Below are 22,890 nucleotides of genomic sequence, written 5' to 3' on the forward strand. Positions count from 1 at the left end.
AATTCTATGTGATGTTAGAGTGATGAACAAGAATGAAATCAATAAAATCCTTCAACTAAATATTTTATATTTTCTGGTTTTCATTGAGAAGAAGAAGGGGAAACCAATAAAAAAAGGGGAGAAAAGCCCAAAAGTTTGTGCAGAAATATAAGGGATGCACTGTGAGGAAAAGTGCAACAGTTTTTCCCTTCCTGACAGATTTGAATTGTTCACTGGGTATAGATGTAACCCAACAACGTATGGTTTTCTATGAATGACAATTCTGTTGCGGCTCTGTGGTTTGAATGTTTTTATTGGAGGGGTCACTGACACAGCCGTTCTCCTATAACAGCAAAAAAAAATTGAACTTCCTGGAAAAATGGAATAAGTATATCCTCATACACCCTCCTTATAGACAGAGACAGTGTTTGTGCTTCTCTTTGAAGGGTAGACATTACATGTGCAAGCACAAATAATGTCCTCAGGGTACTTTAGTCTAAAGTATCGCTCCGCTGCTTTATTTAAGGCCGCAAATAATCACTTAGAATCTGTTGGCTTTTAAGGAAATTTCCATCCTCAGCATTCTGCCCAAAAGAAATGTGCAAACTCAAACAAAACCAGACAAATGGTTGTTCTTAATCACTTAATAATAATATGCTTTCGAGCGCGTCCTTTTTGCATGAAAACCAAACCAGCTTTTAAAAGTCAGTGGTACTTAAGGAGGAATTAGGGAGACTTTAGCAGCGTAACATGACGAAAAGTATTTGTAATGAATGCCAGAGAGATAATTTGAGAATCTGTGTTAACCACTTCAGTAATTCTCTGAATGCATGCTTGTTCATATTTTCCAGAACACTTTAAATCATAAAATCATCTCTAAATGTCTTTATATATATCTTTTTGATCCCAGTTGTTGAGAGACTTTGCTGTGTAGTTTATGAAGTGGCTACTTGAGCTGCTGTGAGTTTGGTTTAAAGGAACAGTTAGGCATTTTTGAAGGAGATGGATATAACTATCTAAGCTCTGTCTGAATGTAACACAACCCACCTCACTAATTAGCATGTTACATCTTGTTTATTTCATCTGTTTTATGGGGGGGTTACGTGCCAGACAATTTCTTGGCCCGTAGCAGTTGCCAGGCAACCAGAGGAGACTCCAGGAAGTTACAGCTGTAGTAGCCTGTTTCTAGTTGTTAAGGTAAGCTAAGCTTAGCTAAGCCAACTGCCTGCTGGCTCGAGATTCATATCTACTGAACACAGTGGGTAATTTGGTGGTTGAGGGGGAACGCAAATGATTAAAATGCCTCCCCCCTGTTAACCTACCCTCCCTCTCTATTCCCCCAAGGTAACTTAATGGACTGCTTTTATAGTCTTAGTGACCACTCAAAGCACTTTGCGGCACAGGCACCATTCTCCCATTCACACACACATTTGTATGATGGTGACCGCGGCTACCACACAAGGTGCCACCTGCTCATCAGATAAACACTGACACACAGAGGGCACAGCCATCAGCAGATGTATAGGGTTCAGTAACTTGTCCAAGGACACTTTGCCATGTAGACTGCAGGGGCCAGGATCAAACTACTGACCCTCATATTGGTAGATGGCTGCTCCACCTCTTGAGCCATAGCTGCCCTAAACAAATAAACACTATAACACTATAAAATAAGTGTTTACATTAAAGAAGCAAAGGACTGTTAAATAACTATGGACCACTTTCCCCTTCCCCTCTTTTCAATCATCCTCAGCCTGTAAAGCACAACCACCATCCTGAGGATTCAACCTGTTTTGAGCCTGGCTTTACCCAGGGCTTTTTGGACTCACTTTGAGTCACGTCCAGCCTTACTGTCCATGACTATCACCAGGGGGTGTGTAGACACTAAGGAGCTCGGAAGGGTCCGGGCCAGAGCTCCTCCTGGCCGCTGGCTGATGTCAAAAGGCTGCTGTACACAACTCATCCTGCCCGGATCATCATCTGGGTGGAAGCTGTTGGCCAGCTTTGTGGCCCTCAGCTCCCTCAGCTTCTTGCAGCACAGCTCATGCTTGACTGTGAGCATTACATTGTCAGCGACAGAGATCGTGTAGGTCCTGCAGGTGTCTGTCCATGTGGGACAAGCCTGCCTTGTTGCACATTCAACGATCCTGAAAGACGCGCACTGGCCCAGGAAAGCAACAGGCTTTTCTTTGCGGCATTGAGGATGTTTTAAACAGCCACCAGGTGTTTCTTAAGGTGGCAGACTCCCTGATTCCTGTAGATTTTATCATTGTTTTTCGGTCGACATTTCATCGTCCTGCATGAAGGGGCAGGGAGCCGTCACCATTTTTGGAGTCTTTGGTCAGCTCACTCCTGAGCACACTTTGTGTACAGCTTGTCCATGTTGTTCACCCCCTTTCTTCTTCTTCTGCTGGACCAGGTCCGGGCCTGGACCCAGGAACTGTTCATTCCAGACCTATGACTGAAGAATTGAGAATATTCATATTTTCAAATTTTCTATTTTATCCAGCGCAACATTTCTAGCCTTTCAAGCACTGGCTGAATGACCAAGGAGAGGCACAGATCAGTTGTATGATGGACCTTTTTCATAGCAGACATTTTGAATTGTCACAGCAGGAAAACCTCAGGTGAAACTGATAACATTAACGACGGCTCAGTTGCATTAAGAATGCCAGCCAGCTGACCTCCCCTAAATGGAATGCTGCTATCATTATCTCAACCTGACTGATGATGTGTGAAAATGGTTATCCCTCTGGGGACATTAAAGAACCTAACCTAATCATTAAATACACCTGTGCTTTTCAGACTATGACATGTCAAAATGTCTGCCGTGAAAAAGGTCTATTGTAAATCATCTCACGTGATGCTACTCAGCCAATCAAATCTGTGCATTCTGATGAGCACTGTGACTCGAGGCAGTGAGTGAAATACACACATGAGAGAGATGAGAAGAGAGACATCAGCATATGTAATCTCACATGGTGTGCTCTAACAAGAGAAGTGTAAACAGAGCTTTTAATCAAAAATGGACAGTCTTACATGTTGATTCTTTCCACAGGAAGTTCAAAACCAGTATGTGCTCAGGTGTCGATATGAGGGCAGGTGACATCTCCCTTGTTAGCAAAATTACCAAAACGACACATTCTCACTCCAACCTCATCACATATTGGCGTTTGGTCATGGACTTTCCACGTCCACATATGATGTGCAAGGTACCCTGGGTGTGTTGGTTGTTGACGTTCTGGGACACTGTGTCAAGTTCTGCCTGTTATATGCATTGTCTTCCTTCAAAACACACTTCTGTTTTCACAGGAAATGTAACGTTTACAAACAGTCTCTTTCAAAATAAATGCAGTATTTGGTCGACTTCAGAGAGAGACCAGGCTCACCAATATGCATGCCCCTTGTCAAACTGCCCGCCCCCGTCTCCGTCCCCTAGTAGCAAAGAAGTTGTAACAGGCTTGTTTAGTTGTAGAAAGTAGTCTGGTTGTGCCTGACTTCATCTGACTAAGGTTTGTGTGTACAAAAAGTCTCTATAGAATTTGTCAAACAGTTCCTTTAAATAGCATAAAGCCAGACAGGGTTCAGTCCGGTTACACGCAGAGCTGGTTGTGGTTTCACTGCAGAGTCTTTATTCTGCACTCGCACTGGGAAGTGGTCAACCCTGGGAAAAAACATTTCCCAAAGCATAAAAACATAGCATGAACAAAGAGGGTTCACATGTTGAGTTCATATCACTTAAACTGAGTGCACTTACGTGAGTCCTTGGTGCACTGTAAACGCTGTTCAGCAAGTCAACTTTAATGGCCAAAGAGGAGACTGTAAAGGAAACAGGAGATGCTGTGGTTCATGTGCAAGCCTATAATTTACATTATTCTTGCCATGTGTCACACAAGTACCGCTGTTCTTTCATCGGGCCCGATGTATTGTTGAACGCACATTTGAGAGAAGCTGTTAAAGGCTACATTGGATTTTCTGAGGTGAAAAGAAGAGCTGTCAAGAATTGATTGCCTTTTCCTTGGTAGCACAGTAATTACCACGTATTGTACAGTACCAGTATATATGGAGCTGCTGCTGCAATTAACACCCCCAAACTCGGCCTGATTTCGCTTTACACTTGTTCAAAGTATTAAATCAATACATTAATCAATCCTATTTCTACACTCAGATGTAAGAATCTGACTTGATACTTTGCCCCTTCATTATTTATGCTACTGCATCCTGTAATTCTGTCTCGGAAACACGGAAGGGCTCATTCTCAAAACCAGGCCAGATGTGGAAAACCTGAAACTACAGCGATGGCAACCACAACCAAATCCTCTGAATTTATGTGAATACCACTTGAATGGGAACCACATTCGTGCAGACGTAACCCTGTCATTGTGGACTAACTCTGCTCTCACGGGGTGACTCAGACAACTTGTAACAACCTCCAGGATTCAGCATGTTAAGGCCCTGGGTCATTTTGATTTGATGTGCGTGGGTCATTTTTGTCATGATGTTTCTGAACTGTGTATGAATGTGTTTGATGCTGTGTTTACATGCTCCTCATATGGTCACATTTCCCATGTTGGGAGCTGCTCTTCCATTTATGGTGTGTTCATGAGCTTATTGTGGAAACAACACGGATGCCACAAACAGGATGTGTTGTATTTTATTGCTCAGACCATTCAAACAACACGGTGATGACAGTTTAATGTTTGAAGTTATCTTACAAAGTGATTTTGTCCCGTACTTGTTGCTGCACCGGTACAACCCTTAAAATTACCAAATACCACTTTACTTAACTAATGCTATGAAAAAAAATAATCTAAGTCACTCAACATGGACAGCAACTAACCTAATACTGTATTACAAATTACATTTGAGCAAATGCTCAATATGAGTGAATAATGCTGTTTGTTTGTTCAATCAGAGTAGGGCCTTGACCTGATCTACTGTATATGAGAATTGTCCTGAGATCAATTTCATGGTTTTGTGCTGTACAAATAAAATACTTGACTTAAGAGGAACACTTTTTGATGATCGTTACTTTGAGACAAAAACAAAATGTGACACACCATATTTCTTCCAACCACTGAACAGTTTATTATCTTCCTTGAACATGGGATATTATTGCCGATCACCTCATTGATAAACATTTTCCACAGTCCTATGACAGTCATGACTCATAACAAGACAGCATACTGAAAACAGAGTGAAATCTTTCTTTTATAACGAGAACCTCTGATCAGCTTCTGGTTTGAGTCGTGAAAAAATCCTTGGGTCATGATGCTGACTGAATGGAGTCATACTGGAACAGGTTTTGATCTTCTGAACAAGTTCACCCTCAACCCTGATCCCTTCCTCTCACGAAGTCCACATATCATACTAACATCATCCAAAGACGTTTTTACAATCTGAATAAATGTGTTTTTGCATAACTGCTACAGCAGTTGATTGTGTGAGGCACTGCAAGACAAGTCTACAGTCTACACTGACACTGTGTAAATTATATAGTATATATACTTCCTATCAATCACTTAAATGTCTATTAGCAGGTATGTTGCCATGCCATGGTGCTCTAAAAAGTAACCCAATGTTCTCAAGTCACCTTTACAAGGGTCATTATATGAAAACGTGCCATTTCCCATTCTTAATGTTTGATTTTCAAAGTACTGTTTTAAAACTATTTATGACCCTTTTTGGATTAAATAGATCCTTACCTATCAGAAATATGTGCTGTGCCATCTCATCTTATTTATTTTTTCACATTTAATCAACATGCATATGTGTGTTTTGTCAACCCTGTTATGATACACCAATTAGTGTTTGAAAATGTTTTAAATGCATATTTACAACAAATTTGATATACTTCGAAGGATAAATCTCCCCTTGTTACACTGAGTGTGTTTGTACAGTGGGAATATTGAGGTGTTTATGTTTTACCCATGGATGAATATGCTCATTTGCAATTGACACTGGGTCCATGTCATTGGTTCGACAGCCCATTGGTTCGACATCCCATTAGTCCGACTGTCCGCGGTGCTGAACGGCTCGCAGTGGGTGTATGGTGCGCCGCGACCGGCTTGATGCGGAGCAGGCTCACGGCTTATGTGTTTGTCACTTTCTTTTTCATTTTAACCCACACCATGATCTTTTCCTGACCCTAACCAAGTGGTTTTTGTGCCTAAACCTAACCAGACCTTAACCACAGGGCATCATGATGATTTCGGAACGGACTTCGGAACAATGAGTTTAATATGGTCGGAACAATGGGATGTCGAACCAATGGGCTGTCGAACCAATGGGCAGTTCCCATTGACACTTTCACAGCATCTTTCTTTTTAAGAACAGAATATGGAAACAAAACAATAATACCCACATTTCATTCTGTAGATTACTGGTTTCTTTTACTTAACATATAAAATGAGTTGATTTGACATTTGTCTTTTCATTTTTTGAATTATACTAGAATATTATACAAATAACAGGGCTGACACCTCAGTAACAGAGTTGACAACAGTTACCATACTGATAGTTTAAGTTGCAGCTTTGGGTCTAATGAAGATAATGGTACATTCATAAACCTTTAATTCAACATGACTAATCAAAGTGTATTTTGGAGACATTTATTGAGAGGTTTTAGCATTTTTCAAAACATGAAGGATATTGAAAGGACAGTCACAATTAATTTGATCCATTGAACATGTTTGGCCTGCTCTGAAAGTTGCATCATTTCCTGGGAGTGAAATCAGCTTCCTTTTGTGAACATGCTGGTGAAAAGACAAGTAAGTGTCTTCTTATTTTCATGATTTTTCTTAGAATTATATGTTTGACAGATGGGGACAAGCTTATTTCGTCAGCCCTGTTTCCACAAAAGGACACGTAAAAAAGATATTAATATTTTTTAATGTACATAAATAACATGATATAAGCCTGAATGCACACCATGTGGTCTCATGACCTTCACCACATGGCTAGTAATGGCTGCCAAGAACATTTCTCGTCAACCCTGTTACCATTCTAGTGTAACAGGGTTGACGCAACAGAGTTAACAAAAGTATGGTTTTGCGAGTACATGAAAATATACTTTCCTTACCAATAGTAGACATTATATACATGGTTTTACAAGTTTGATCGCTAGCTGAGAGGGAAATTGAAAAAATTGTGCACTTGGTGACAAGTTTTTGAAATTTGGCATAGTGTAAGGTATGGGTATAAGGTTTTCAAAAACCAAGTTGGGATAGCCACAAATTTAAATATGGCCCTCACCGGAGATTTGGATCTGCTCCAAATTGTAAAGGGTTCCATGTTGGACCATGTTATACCTCTCCACCAAGTTTAACACTATGCCAAATTTCAAAAACTTATCACCAAATGCACAATTTTTTCAATTTCCGTCTCAGCTAGTAGCATGTCTACTATTGGTAACGAAAGTATATTTTCATGTACTCGCAAAACCATATTTTTGTCAACCCTGTTACCATCAACCCTTTTACACTAGAATGGTAACAGGGTTGACGAAAAATGTTCTTGGCAGCCATTACTAGCCATGTGGTGAAGGTCATGAGACCACATGGTGTGCATTCATTAGAGGCTTATATCATGTTATTTATGTACATTAAAAATTTCTAACAAATATCTTTTTAACATGTCCCTTTGTGGAAACAGGGCTGACACAATAAGCTCGTCCCCTTCTGTCAAACATTATATAACTAAGAGAAATCATGAAAATAAGAGGACACTTATTTGTCTGTTCACCAGCATGTTCACAAAAGGAAACTGATTTCACTCTCGGGAAATGATGCATCTTTCGGAGCAGTCCATTATCTCTTTTCATTAAAAGTAACAGGGTTGACGACTACCTGGCGACCCGACTAAACTGATGTTTTTAACAACATTTTACATATATTAAGATTAAAACCCATTCATGAATAATGAAAGGACACTTGAGGCTTTAAGTTCATGTTTTTATGATAGTTTGACTTTTTTTGGGCCTTGAAGGAGCTATATGTAAGAAATCTAAAGCAAACAGTCGTAAAATCATCCTAGACTAAGGAATATTGTTCATGTAACATACTAAATCTCACTGACAGCAATAGTACAGCCAGAATATTCGCATTTAAAAAAAAAACTTACGATCTGCAAATCATGTTTATGTTTTGAATTTGTGTTTTGGCCTGTTGCGCCACCCACCACCGTCTACCAGTCACGCAGTCAGTAGAGTCTCAGCATCAGTTACAGTTACGACTGAGCTACAGCAGCACGGCAAGCAGCATTAGCAGTGTCCTGGTACATAGCATTAGCAGTCTCCTCAGCTGTATCCCGGCAGCAGCGTTAGCAGCAGAGAAGCCGGACTTGCTCTAACGGTCCGCTGGAAAACCGAAGATCAAGGACGCGGCGACGCGGCCCTGCCACGGCAGCCGCCCGTGGGCAAACAAATCAGTCTCCAGCGTGCCGCTGTCCAGCAACCTCGAATCTGTAGGGGAGGGGGGGCGGACACAACTCGCGGCAGTATTTTGAATTTGAGTGCAGTAACCGTTTTGGCCACATTCTTACATAAAGCGCCTTTAATAGCTAGTAAAAGTAGAACAATCATATTGTGCGACAGGCCATTTTTACAGTTTTTGAATGATGCTTCGTACAAAAAGGTGTTTAAAACTCTTTGAAAACAAAATAAATAAAATTTTACATTGTTTTAATGTTACAAGAGATATCATGGAAAATAAATTCTAAAATGATTATAGTGTATTTCTTGTTTATTGACATTTATAGCACAGTTTTGTTCGACAGACACAAAATGGCACGTTTTCATATAATGACCCACAAGCTAATATGAGCTTATTTCCATGGTGGCAAAACATCGCTCTGTTTAAACTCCAGCTGAAAGAAAATCTTCCCTCCCACCTTCCCCACTATAACTTTGCGATTTTGTATAGATCTGTAGAAAAGCCATTTGGTAAACTTGTTACTGTGTTTTGAATTTAATAACTTTAAAAGGTCCATAATTTGTAGTAGGAGTGAGATGAACTTTTTGTTGTTGCAGATTAACCTTTTTATCTCTTGTCTTAGGTTAGATGCTCAGGTTTCATTTTTGTTGTGTTAAATTTAGGAAGTTTTTTGTATGTTGCTTTGGGCGGGTAAAGTGGGGAGTCACACTGCATGTTACGTCTAGATTCCAACATTTCTAAACCAGGGGTATACCTAGTAAGAAAAGAGGAATATTCCTGACATTATACTATACATTATATGACACTGGCCCTGTACTAATCTACGCATTTACAGATTTTGAGGTGCATTCCCACAAAGTATAAGTTCCGTGACATAAAGTGCATGAGGCTTCTCCCGCAGACATTTTGAGCCCTTGGTGCAAACTTTCCGTAAGTCTGCATTTCTGTAGACTTTGCCTGAGGAAATTCCCCATAATTCATGGTGGTGTGAAGTTGTGACATCAAAATATGGAGTTACCAGGAGAAGTCCAGAAGTGTGTAAATAAGAAAAGTTTAACAAGGTGGAGTGGTGCTTTGGTGTTTTAGCTTGGAAAATTGAATTTACACTGACACACTACATTAAAATTAAGGATATAAGATGTCAGAGGAATGTGAGCTCAGGCTATATTACACACCTGGTTTATTTATCAGCAATTTCTTTTGATTTACTTTGACAAAAATGAGTAAATTAACTATTAGAGTCTGGAAGATGCTCCTTGGCCATAAAGAAGGTAAAAATGTAAAATAATAAGTCCCAAACCCACAATTTTACCATATGTAACATGTTTTGGCACCATCAAACTAATGTGATATCTCACCACAAAGTGCGGTCCCACTCCATTTATATCATTTCAAACCCTTGGGCCTCTCACACTCAAATATTTACCAGGTGACATCAGTGAAGTCCTCGAGGGGTTCAGGGCACAAGTCCTCAGGGGGCAAAATTAGGATTGGGTCATTATGTACCCATTATTTATAGTATGTTGTACAACATACACTCAAAATACTTTTTGTTGTGACCAAAACAGAGAAAAACAACATATGTTGCCTTCCTGTGAAAAAGAAAAGAGACATTTTCGTTTAAAAGCACGACCATGCAAAGACAAAAATGGTTCATAAATTCTGTTTTTGGTGCAGGGATTAAATGGAATAAGGCATAAAGGGTATATCTGCAATCACGTACAGCCAGATACGAATTAAAACTGCGCGGAGCATCAAGCAGAAAACAAATCTCTTGCTTGCTTAAAAGGACATCTGATTTGCACTAATGCTTGGAATGCGGGGAACACTCAAATGAAAGGCCTCCATGTGAGACAAGTGGCCTCAGTATATAAAGCAGCTGTGGAAAGAGCATTTTCTATTTGATGACTGTAATTTTCAAAAGAACTCAGCTGCTATGAAAGGTGGGAGGTTTAATGGCCATGTGAATGGATGGAGCAGCATCTCGGCTCAGGTGATCAGGGCACATTGCATTAGTCTGGATGCTGCCGATCACAAATGATGACATTTGCGGTCATCTAGGGGAAGGCTAAAATAAAAGGAGTCTATAATAAGAGTGCCGCACACATTAGAAATTCTCAAGAAAATTCGAACTCGCTCTCAGCAACATCATTTGCCGTAGTTGAGATGTGCTCAGTCTGATGTTACTGGTGTTATAACAATATCAGCAGTGGCAGTGACAGCACACTTTAAGGCTCAGCAGGACGGGGCGTTTTTCTCTCTCTTATATTGTCAAATATTTTTGTTTTTGTAATTCAGGTCTTTTATCTGAATGCAGGCACATGCACACACATAGTGGCTCCAGCTACTGTCCCTTCTCCTTCTTTGGCTGAAGTGTCCCTCTGAACCACATAAATCGTAATCATTACTATCACTGATGTGATATTTGGCGATATTATTATTGTTGTTCCTGCTGCTGTTGTTCTCATAATAGTGAGAAAGCTCCCATTCATGCCAAGCTCTCATTTAACAAGGGAGCAGAGGTTATTATTTTCACTGTCGGCACTCATTCCTTTAGTAGTATGAGTAAGAATGTTTCCACTTTATGCCTTCATTCTTGCCCTCTCTTTGCAGTAATTGTATGTTTAACTGATGCTGGGATTGTGTGATCATTTTGTATAGTTCATGACCTTCTTATGATCCATTCATAAGTCCATCAATCTGATCATGTTCTCTATTCTCAGATGGCAAAGCTGACAGTCCAACACAGTCTCACAGAAATGTATGAAATGGACACGACCTCTTATGACATGGTGGTGGGCACAGAAGGTGTTGAAATTACCTGCTCACAACACAAACAATTCCAATGCAAAGTCAGTTATGAACGCTCACAGTTTGGTCAAGTTTAGGGAAAGAAAATCACTTGGTTAGGTTTAGAGTTGAGGAAAAGATTGTGGTTAAAACAGGGGTCGGCAGCCTTAACTGTTAAAAGAGCCATTATTGGCCAAAAAAAGAAAAAAACATATTAAAATGAAGATAACAGCCTAAATGAGCATTCATTAATATGATTTACTACAAGGTGGCCACTCCGCCGTGGGCTATTTATAATTATTTAGTACTTAAACTTTGCAGCGTTGGTGGTGAAAGCAAATGAATCTGTCCACACTCTATTAAATCCTTTATTTTAAGACTTTTCCTTTTTTGGATTTAGAATCCATAGCTAGCTTTGCGAGACTACAGGCAAGTGTATATTACAACAGTACAACAGTATGCCATTTAAAGGGTGTCATGTTCCCGAGTAGTTGGGGTGCATATGATACACAGTGTCCTCCTGGTTCGATTTTAGTAGGGGACCTGTCAGGGTGTTTGCAGGTCCTTAAAAAGTCTTTAATTCAATTTTATAAATATTAGACCTTAAAAGTCATGAAAGTCTTAAATTTTATTTGTGAGGTCTTAATTGTCACAAACATTTTATCTACTTTCATTTATCCATCTTTCAATTTATTTTTGCCAGAATGAGTCAAGCTCCTCTGGTCAAAGTCCACATTTCTTGTGTAACCAATAAGTGGAGCTGAAGGCTTGAATGAAATGATGGGGGGTTATGGTTGAAGCTAGTGTGGTGAACCTGAGACACAGAACATAGTGTGAATTGATGTACAAAAACTACAAAAAAAAGTGTCAAAAAAAAACAACAGAAATTTGCCTAGATGTCTGTACCACAAACAAGACTGAACAATCGGGCAGAGTCTGGATGTTTGAGCCTGTGTTTTAGAGGCCGTTTACACGTACACAGTGATTTTGATAAACGGAGACATCTTCCTTCGTTTGTGCCCTTCATTTACACGCAAACGGAGATTTCTCCCCTGAAAACGAGTCTTTCTAAAAACTCCGGCCAGAGTGGAGATTTTGGAAAACTCCGGTTGCGCGTTTGCATGTAAACTGAGATAAACGGAGATAAACGGAGTTATAGGCAGTCGACGTCACAGTATGCGCCGGAACTTGCGCCTGTGTCAAAAGTGCGACCTATGTTGCTATGGTAACAATGGATACATGGAAGGCTTGAGCTTCTCGTTACACTGCCACCTACAGGTTTGGCATGCTCTTGTGTATATATACACGGGTAAGTGTAAACGAAGATCTTTTTGAAAATGGAAACGGTGAAATGTCCGTTTATGAAAATAGCCGGCCACGTGTAAACGGCCTCTTAGACTGCAGTGGCTTGATTGTAGATGAGGTTCAGGTGTGCAGGTTCAGCAGCTGCTGGTCGTCAGAAGGATTGGCAGGAGGAGGGAACCAGAAGGCCAAGCCCAGCAAACACACAGAGACAGAGGCTGAATTCAAATGTTGCGGACCTTGCTGGCGCGTTCCTGGGCATTCTGCGAGTGCTTAGGGCTGTCTAAATCCACAGTTCAACCAGTCCACAAGGGGCCTCAAGCAGACTTTGTGCAGACTGCCAGAGAGTTCGCTTGGGGTGCAGACCTCACTGATTTATTAACCCACAATTCATTGCCATAAGGACGTGATATTGTGGGTTTTTGGTCTGCCCCCCAAAAAAATAAAAAAACTTTAAATGTGTAAAATAGTTAATATAGTTAGGGCTATTAAAATGTTGCTTGAATTGTGTGTGCCAGAAATAACATTCAACCACATCATGATACAGAGATATGTATAACTATAGGCTGTAGAGGGACTGATAAAACATTTCATAATTGTGGCCCATCAGGCTGCGCAGTAAAATAGGTTAAAATAACTGGCCGAAAAACAACCAAAAAATGGTCTTTAAATGGAAGTAATGCCCAATTACTGAGTTATAGTCCTGTCCTTATGTGCAAACATTTCTGTTTTTAAATGTGTGTAGCCTGTTATATAGAGATGTACTAATACATTTTCATTTGGTCACAAAATTAGGCTATACATGGGATATATATATATTGTTATCTACAGGGACAGATGAGTAGGCACTGTTCATCAACTTTTATGACATATATATGAATATGACAGCAGCAATAGTTGAACGTTTCCACGGCAATGAGTCAAACAGTCAAGGGCTGTCTATTAGCTGCTTGCAGTGTCTGCCCTCGCAGACTTTACATGATGACAGTAAATACGTCACACTACGTACGAGGGCTCAATCTGCAAGTCCAGAGGGCGGACATCTGGATTCAGCCACTCTGAAAACAAACATGAGACACTGGGAAGGGGAAACAGGAAGCTCAAGGGAGAGGCAAAGCTGAATCCATAACATTTTTTTACTTTGTACTTGCACTTACCTGTTTGCAAAATGTAGATTACCTAACTCACCTCAATAACCAGATATATATACTAACAATAAATCTACCTCTGCAACGGACCACATTTACTGACTTACCTGCAATGCTTGAATAAGAAAAAAAAATTTTGTCCAAAAATCAGTGTTAATATGGTTAAAATTTGTCCTAAAAAGCATTAAATTTAAGTGTCTGATACCTGTAGACACCCTGCCTTTGTTCTGTGTCATTCAACTGTGAGGGATAAATGCGCAGTGAGTGATGATAACTTGGTTGAGGAATAAGATATCAACGTTCTTTTATTACAAAAAATCCAAGTGTCATGCATTTGACTGTAAAAGAAGATTGTGTTTAAAACCAAAAATAGATGTGCAATATTTTTTGATTAATCCTCTAATACCACATTCACTGATGGATTTTCTTTGGCTCCTGGGCTCTGTTAACACCATGAGCCTTCGTACCCTGTGAAACACCATAATGTTATGCTTTCACACAACAGTGGGAACTATCCTCCTATGAGTAATGACTGATACATATCCCCTGTTGTGAAGTCAAGTTTAAAATGTATTTCCGACTCAGAATTTCATTAGAATAATGAAGTCTTTGGTCCGGAGTTACTGTTGTGATGTGCTAATGAAAGCGACTTTGATCTAAAATAACTCAGGAAGCTGAAACGCATCCTGGACCCATGCATGGAATTCAAACAGTCCTGATCTGCTGAGGTTCATGTCGGGGAGCTCAACATGGGACATGCGCACAGAGAGCAGAGAGAAGAATGAATATTGCAAATAGAGATAAGGATAAGAGGAAAGAACCGGAACAATGGCTGACAATAAAAAGTAATTCCACTCTCAATCCTGCTATTTTCCTCCAGTCCTTGACTCACTTTGTCTCACAGCTCCCGTCTTTTGTTCTTTGTTATCCCGTCATCACTCACACTGAAAAACCTGACAACCCATTTATTGCATTTCCATTTCACTGAGAGGTAACAGTCATGAGGGTTTTAAGTAATTGTCAGTAACTCATTCTTGTTTACTATATCATACTGTGGACTGAAGTCACATTGTTTTTCTCTGTTGTTTTCTTTCCATTTTTCCTCTCTAATATTTGTCAAACAGAACTTCTCAACACAAACGGCAGAAAATAAATGAAGAAATAACATTCAGTTTACAATCAGATAACATGCCTATCCAATTAATTACCCATTAAAGGTGAGGTAGGCAGTTTCATTTGGCAACACCAGGCAAAACTTTTGAGCACACTGTAATTCAGGTAGTCTGGGAGAAAACTGAGCCTGCTTTTGGCTCTATTTTCAGACTTAGGAAAATCGAGCCAGGAGTCACAGGTCAGTTCAAAGAGAGAGGATGTTCCTATTGGCTGTTCTGATGCATGTGCACTTCCCTTCAGCGAAAGACAGATTCAGTGGTTGAGATTTCTGTAGACAAACTTGCTATTCTAGCATTGGCAACACCTGCCAGCACTGCAAAGCAACCCAAAAAAGCAAGATGGACATATCAAAAGCGACGAAGCAAAGCTTTTCAGAAATTAAGAGAAAATGTTAAGAGTTTAGCTTTCTGCCAACCCAGGGGTCTGCAATATTAACTATGAAAAGAGCCATTTTTGACCAAAAATAATTTTTAAAAATCTGCTTGGAGTCGCAAAACATATTTGAGCCTTACGGTATTATTAGGTCTAAATTAGCCTATAGGTCTAAATGAGCATTCAAATCATGTTTTTACACAAGATGGCTCCTCTGCAGTGGGATATCTATGATATTTTGATTTGTGTTTTCCTCTGAGACTTTTACTTTTATGGATTTGGAATCCATTGCTGGCCTAGTTAGGGAGGCTCAAGACTAGCCATCGCTGTTGAGGTCTGAAAAAATTTAGAGGAAAGTTATTCATTTTCATGTGATATTTTTTGTCAAAGCCACCGAGAGCCACTGGAGAGGGGCTAAAGAGCCACATATGGCTCCAGTGCTGCAGGTTGCCTACCCCTGTGCTAGCCAAAGCCAAAGGTGAGTGGCTGCGGCTAATCAAAGTTTATGTTTATGTAACTAACGTAAGCTAGAGCCTTGCGTCTTCTCTGCCTCACTCCCTGCCACTACAGACCACCTCACCACAAGGATAGCAGGCAGCAGCTCCGGAGACTGAGCCTCAGTCAGTGGCTGAAGCAACCCGAATCCAGCCAATGCTAACCCCAGCTGTCGGGGACAGGACATCTGAATGTCTGAATGTTTTGGCCTCAGTTTTGTGGAAGTTGTCATGTCCATCATTATCATATAGTACATGGCCCCAACTTTCCTCGGATTAGCAAACTTCCTGTTGCTGCAGTTACACAAGTTAGACCCAGCTCTGCCGCTGGCCACCAACCTGCTGTGACGCCCAGCACTGTTGGGTTTAAGCTGGCCAAATTCAAGGTGCTTCAGCCACCAACTGGAGGTCCATCTCCCAAGCTGCTGCCCAGTCTCCTCCTACGGAAGCAGTCCACAGCAGTGGGGAGTGAAGCAGAGGGATAGTGGGGTGATGTCTCTATATTCAACTGGACTTTCTTATTATGTATTTTCTTATCATTTAATTCAAATTACAGATAATAAGCGTCTGTAGGGGAGGTATAAAATCCTGGCTGAAATGTAATCATTCCCGCAAGCATACGATGGGATTGTATCTGCATGTGTTGCAACAGCTTGAACGTTTTTTGTTCAGCATTGAATGACAGCCTTTGCTGCACATGTTCGAGTGGGTTTCCTCCCACAGTCCAGAGATATGCAAGTGTTGTGCAGATACTCATACTGTACTGTGAGTAAATGTGGGTGTGAGTCAGTGATTGTTTGTAGGCTGATATCTGGGATGGACTGGTGACAGATTCAGTGTGTTTCCTTGCATGTGGTCAGATGAAAGCTGATACAGAGTAATTATTACTGTCTGGTACTTTTTTTTGTACATTTACAAGAAAAAAAAAACACCAAAGAGGTTTAACATAAGCTCTGGGCCTATTTCCAAATTTTAATATTAGCAGTGTCTGGAGAGAACTGGACCGTGCAGGGTTTGGCGTGACAGTTATTCAGATCTCAAGATCACTACATGTGTTGCCAGCTCTGAACACCATGGCAAACAAAATCCATCCAAAATGGGATTGTTTGAAATTGGACATATTTTATGAGACATCATGTGTTCGCCCTGATTGTTTCGCCTGATTGTGTCTGAGAAGTCTTTGTTTTCGAGGATGCAACACATTGATTTAAAGCAAAAGACCAGCTTGTTGAAACAACACCAATAGGACAAAGACTAATTTACATGAAGTGTGACAATATCTTGGCTATCGGTTTACAGCAGCAGATATATTTGTGTGTATCACAGTTGATATTTCTGCAGATGTCCGTGGACAATCATCTCAGTTACAGCTGCTACTTCTGTGGTGTGTCACCCAATCTGGATACGGTTGACCTGCATAGTCATGTAGACTGCCTCATGTTTTTGGGAATTTAACTCAAAGAAGCCACAAGTACATTTAAGCTTTTTGTTGTAATACTGAAACAAATAATGGAGCTAATTTAGGTATTCAAATAAAGCATGCTTCCCCAAAATCATCCACTTCACTTCAAGATAACTGTCAGGAAATCCAGATTAGTGTTAAGGCAAGCATCAAAGCTCAGTCATGTCTATTTTTAATTTACTTGTTGACCGACTGTCAACGTGCTTGTAAAGAAAGACAAACTGCTCGTCACACTTGATTTAAGTTTGTTTTTATGAAGTTGAAACTGACCATGTAGGCCATTTTCACACCAGATATTTACCAGCCGTGGCAACAATGTGACGCAGCTGGTGTTGTTTTCTCCTAGTGAGTCTGTGTGTGTGTGTGTCATCATGGTGAAATGTCGTTCTGGAGACATCTATTGTGATCTATTGATAACACAGCAAAGGCCGCAGTCGAAGATGGGTGTGGTCTAAGCAAGGGGCCCCCAGCCGATATGTCTTATTACGGCCCTTGGTCTTGGAATGACCTGCAGGCTAGACTTAATCAAGACTCCCACTTGAGGCTGGCTCCAGAAGCCAGTCAATCCCCATAAACCCTCATGTTAAAACACCCTTGTCTACAACACATTTACAGCCTAGTACAAAAAAAGGTTCTGATCTCTAAAGCTAATTCCCCCCTTCCTAATGAATTATTTTATGTAACTCAACAGTTTACATTTTATTAAGGCTAAAAGGTAAGTATAATTAAGGACAGGCCGCTTTTGAGTGACAGGCTGTCTGCTGATAGTGTCCTGGGGTTCTCAGTCAAGTCCACCCCTTGCTCTTCAGTGCCAACGTCTTGCCCAGTATGGTCACTTCTGGCTCCAAAAAGCCGAGATGGCGATGGTGACAGCCATAATGCTGATGCAGGGGAGTCCACAAACTATGGGTGATGTCACAGTAGCTACGTCCAGTATTTTTACAGTCTATGGATTTAAACAAAAGCCAACAGAAGTCCTTACCACAAACTGTTGTTGCTACAAAGCATAACAATTTTAACATGTGTTAATGCCTTTTTATCTGTATGTTTTGTACATTATCTGTGTACATTTGTCTTCTTGTCCTGCACGCAAAATACCGATTATGATGTGCTGTATTGCATTCTGTGTTAAGTATGTAATCGACATCTCATCAGGGTGTTTTTTATCTGGTTAAATAGAATAAATAATATAATAATATAATAAAATGTTTTAAGTCACAGCTGGAGTGATTCCATTGCAAGACAGTCTCTGGGTCGACCTGTCATTGTAGGGAAAGCACAGGCATCACTAGTAACAATAGCAATGTCTCTGTTCTGTTCAGGTGTCCCAGTAAGCTATGACACTGTGACAGTGGGCCAGCACGCACAACACCAGCACCCTGAAACTGAAGTAGCTAACACTGAATTTATTTTTTACACCTGTGACCAAACTGTCTTCAATGAAAAAGGCCTGCCTAGATAATTACAGTAATCTTCTTTTGAGTCATTTCTGTATCCACAACGATCCCTAAACTGAGCAGATCTCTGTCTCAGAGATATTTTTTTATCCTGCCCAAACAGCAGATTTCCCAACTTTTTATAACTAAAATTCAGCCAAACCATACTGACAGCTTTAGCACATGAAACTGAAGATGTTCCCCCCCTGAGGATGTCCCCAGACCCCTACTGGGGGTTACATCACTGCATCTGGTCTATAAGCCTCTGGTGTTCTATCATCCCACTCATGGCTCTGAATGTAAGGCCATTTTTTCCATGTCTGTTTGAATGAAACACATAATCCAGAGCTGGCTGTACACTAGGCAGTCAAGCAATTCTGCTCTTGCTGCAGAGGTGCACCAATCCGCTCTCCATTCATTCTCCCTGGCAGACTGGACCCTCCTATTTGTGTGCAGCTGGACCCTTTCATTATTTACACTTGAAATGATAATGACATCATGTGTGCACAGCTGCACTATTTGCATCCACATGGCATTCGGCTGAATGTGTGTGACAAAATAAATAGGTGGACATGGTTCCTCCTCCAGTATTTACATGCAAACTATATTCAGATGTGGAGGTTTTCTGCTTGGGTGATTTAATAACAGGGCTGAGCTGAAGAGAAAATAGATACAACGTGATAGACGAAGTCAGAGCAAGGGAAAGTTCCTGTCAGGATTTTCTAAGTCATCCTTGCTGCTGATCACATTTCAGCTCTGTGCAGCTTCTTCTGGGTTAAAACCGTGTGACAGATTTTGTTGAGCTGGCAGCTTCAGTGCCATGACGCGCTGACGTCCCTGGGTAGGGCATCTCTCTTTGAGGCTGACTCTTTGATTCTCCACTGAGTAAAGTTGAAAAGGTTGGAGGGAGATAAATGCCAGCACTTTTGTCATTCTGTGCAGAGACGTTTCAAGAAGACGATATGATTGGCAAAAGGGGGCTGAGAAGAGCCAAGTGTAAGATTTTATTTCATCTGAACAGGTTTAACAAGCACAACTCTACCAAGCAAGCACATACACTTACAGTCATGTCAGCGATGGAACTGCTATGTATAAGAAGACCCTATTAGATAATACAAAACTTGGCCAAAACGTGATCAAGCAAGCCTAGAAGTTACAATGACACTGAATACTAATTGCTGCTTCTATGTTCTTGGATGCCGCTCAATTCACACAGCACTGAGTCAGATGTGACTGAAACATTGATATGCAGTTCTGTGAGGTGGAGATGATGGCATTTTGTTGGGTGTTTTTTAGCATGGGTGTGTCAAACTCAAACAATGCTCAGCTCACTTTGAACATCCAAATTTCCATGAATCTTTTTAGGGATGTTTTGTCTCTGATTTGACCACAGAAGTGGTAATACTGGCTATTCTTAGAATAATGGAGCAATATTTTTGCAGTCGCCCTTGACAAATTTCACCATTCAACACAGCAAATGCAAGACTATGTAAAGACATTCCCCTCTAGGTTATGAAATGTCTATGTACATCAACTCGACATGTTTGCTGCTGCTGTTAATCCCGACAGAAGACATATTCAGTGTAGCTTGTCCAGATTTTGTCCTCGTTTGGATCATTGCTGGTGTAGGCGCAGGTGCCTGTGGAGCTGCAGGCCACCATGTGGAAGCCCACCTCTGTCAGCTTGTCAAACGCCTGCTCTAGAAAATTATACTTGAGATAGTACCGGGATGTATATCTCTCCGGGGGCCTGTCCGGGTCCCTGCTCTCATTCAGCGTGTCCCCAAACACCTCTTTGGCCAGAGACGTCTTCCCGCAAACCGTGATGCGCGCCACTCTCCTGAACTTGGCGTCGGTTTGGATGTCCCTGCCAATGGTGTACGAGCCGCGGTATCCTATCGTGATATAGCCCGACTTTCTGGAGTCCAGGGACGGGGAGCGCATGGCCCCGCTGACCGACATGGCGCGTAAAGTCTCCATGCCGCCGGATGAGCCGCACTGCTGCGCGCCCTCCTCAGTGTCGCTCTGGCTGATCTCCTCGCTGATTGAGTTGTCCTTACTCACCCGGGGGCTGAGGCGCTTGGCGAGGTCCCGCAGCTGGAAAAAGTCAGCCTCCCTCTGCAGCCGACTTTTCTCGGGGAAGTAGTCCGGCAGCACCAAGTTCAGGTCCCGGAGGTAATCTAGGATGTAGCGGAACAGGAACCCATCTCTGTCCAAGAAGAAGCGCCCTTTGCTGTCTCTCGCCAACTCCTTGGGTGACTTCTTGCTGAACATGGTCCACAGCAGCGAGTCTGGGACTGCGATGAGAGTTTTGTGCCTGGTGACATAAACCTGTCCGCCGACATTCAGCTCGATGATCTCTGAGAACGGGGAGTCACCGCCGCAGTTGGACACTCCGCGCTCTGTGTCGGCAAGTGCCATCTTCTCTGAGCCGCTGCACTGATGTGGGATCAGTGGAAACACTGAGCAACTAAGTGGCAGCGGCGTGTTTATAAAGCCTGGGCTTACCGCGTGCGTGCGTGCGTGAGTGCGCGAGCGCGACGGAGGGGTTGACTGTAAAATTAACCTGTAACTATAACATGACGGTCCTGCCCAAAATATAAGCGAGCGGTCTCGTGTGTCAGAGCATGTGCGGCCTTCTCTCTCTGTCTTTGTGTGTGTGTGTGTGTGTGTGTGTGTGTGTGTGTGTCTTCCAGCATCACTTTGAGCAAACATCCACATCTGGTTATGAGTCATTTAGTTTTTCTCCTGCCCTGTCTGGCACAAATATAAATGTAGATCACCTCCTGATAATTATTCAATTAATGAAATGTGTTACAGAAATCCACAAGAACACACAATATCTCTTATTGTGTGTTCTCAACAATACAGTTATTTTAGCTTTGAAGTCAAGACATGTTTGCAAAATATGGAAAGAGTGACACCTATTGCAGCTCTGATGGAAATGCAGCCATCACACACACCCTCAAACAGCCCTTTGGTGAAGTGAAAATACCAATTATCAAGGCACCCACGAAGTTAGAGATAGATGCTGCCTTCTTGGTCAAATTAAAAAAATGTTTTAAGTTGTGGAGCCTTTTATTGCAGCTGAAGCAGCTCCATCACAAGACGGCCTCTAGGCTGACCTGTCATTATAGGGAAAGCACAGGTGTCACTAATAACAACAACAATAGGCTCTGTTCTATTCAGGTGTCCCAGTAAGCCATGACAGTGTGCCAGTGAGCCAGCACGAGCAACATCAGCACTCTGAAACTAAAGCAGCTAAATGGAAAAAAGGCCCAGTTCAGCTCTGTTGGGGGGGGGGCATTGTGAGGTGTTAGAAAGCCTAATGGCTGTAGGGTAAAGTGATCTTCTAAACCTCTCAGTCCTGCAGTGCAGTGAGACCAGTCGCCCATTGCAGCTGCTCCTCTGTCCAGCCAAGATGTTGTGGAGAGGGTGGTTGACATTGTCCATTATGGCTTGCAGCTTCCCAGTGAGTCCAGTCCCCTGCCCATCACTGAGCTGGCCTTTTTAACCACCCTGTCCAAGCGTCTGTTGTTTTGGTCTGTCATGCTGCTTCCCCAACAGACTGCAGCATAAAACAGGGCACTTGCCACCATATAACCTGAACAGCAAATCCTTGCAAAAGCCGAAAAATCTGAGCCTCCTGAGGAAGAGGAGGCGGCTCTGCACCTTCTTGTCCAGAGCATAACTCAGACCAGAGATATTATAGTCTTTTTTTATTTTTCATTAACTTTTATTTATTTATTTTTTTTATTTTTCAGCTCAGTCTAGTTTCAGTTAGTTCCTAGAGTGTGTTTCCTCGTTTCAGTTCCGTTTTTTTGTGGGAAAAAAAGTTAGGCTTTAGTTTTTATTAGTTTCGATATAGTTTTAGGGTGGTGGCTCTGTCAGGGGCAAGATTTAGGAAGTTCAGAATAAATATTACAAACAAAACACTTTGTGAAGGCAGTTGCCTCAGATGTAGAAATTCAAACCTCAATAAAAATGTGCACCAATACCTCCTCATGCTTACTGTATATCCCTACCGTCATGTCCTTTAATTAGTTATCAAAGTCTTTATGAATATTTCAACCATATACATGTTATGAGTTTGTTGTCTATCCACACTATTGTACATATTGTTTCTTGTCTTTATCATATATTTTACCGGATATTTTTCATTTTGCTTCACTTAATGTGCAGGTTTGTCACAATATAAAACAATTCTTGTTACTAGATGTGTGCAGAGTGCATTTCCCTCATTTTGCAATTCCTTTCAGATATCATGGGACCTGTGTCACATGACCTCCACATGAATTCTGTCATT

At 41.4% G+C, this 22,890-nt stretch overlaps 1 protein-coding gene across 1 annotated transcript; it reads right to left on the reverse strand.

The window, feature by feature from the left end:
* Positions 1-19,551: 19,551 nt before the first annotated feature.
* On the reverse strand, positions 19,552-21,239 carry kctd12.1 (potassium channel tetramerisation domain containing 12.1). Its single transcript, XM_033617098.2, has one exon. The coding sequence runs from the start codon at positions 21,003-21,005 to the stop codon at positions 20,142-20,144; it is 864 nt and encodes a 287-aa protein (XP_033472989.1). The 5' UTR covers positions 21,006-21,239; the 3' UTR covers positions 19,552-20,141.
* Positions 21,240-22,890: the final 1,651 nt, after the last annotated feature.

The sequence above is a fragment of the Epinephelus lanceolatus genome, chromosome 14, assembly GCF_041903045.1.
Source record: "Epinephelus lanceolatus isolate andai-2023 chromosome 14, ASM4190304v1, whole genome shotgun sequence".
In the NCBI taxonomy this organism is placed as follows: Eukaryota; Metazoa; Chordata; class Actinopteri; order Perciformes; family Serranidae; genus Epinephelus; species Epinephelus lanceolatus.

What these genes read in the sequence shown, in the direction of transcription:
- kctd12.1 (XM_033617098.2), bottom strand. Translation starts at nt 21,005, where the DNA reads ATGGCACTTGCCGACACAGAGCGCGGAGTGTCCAACTGCGGCGGTGAC.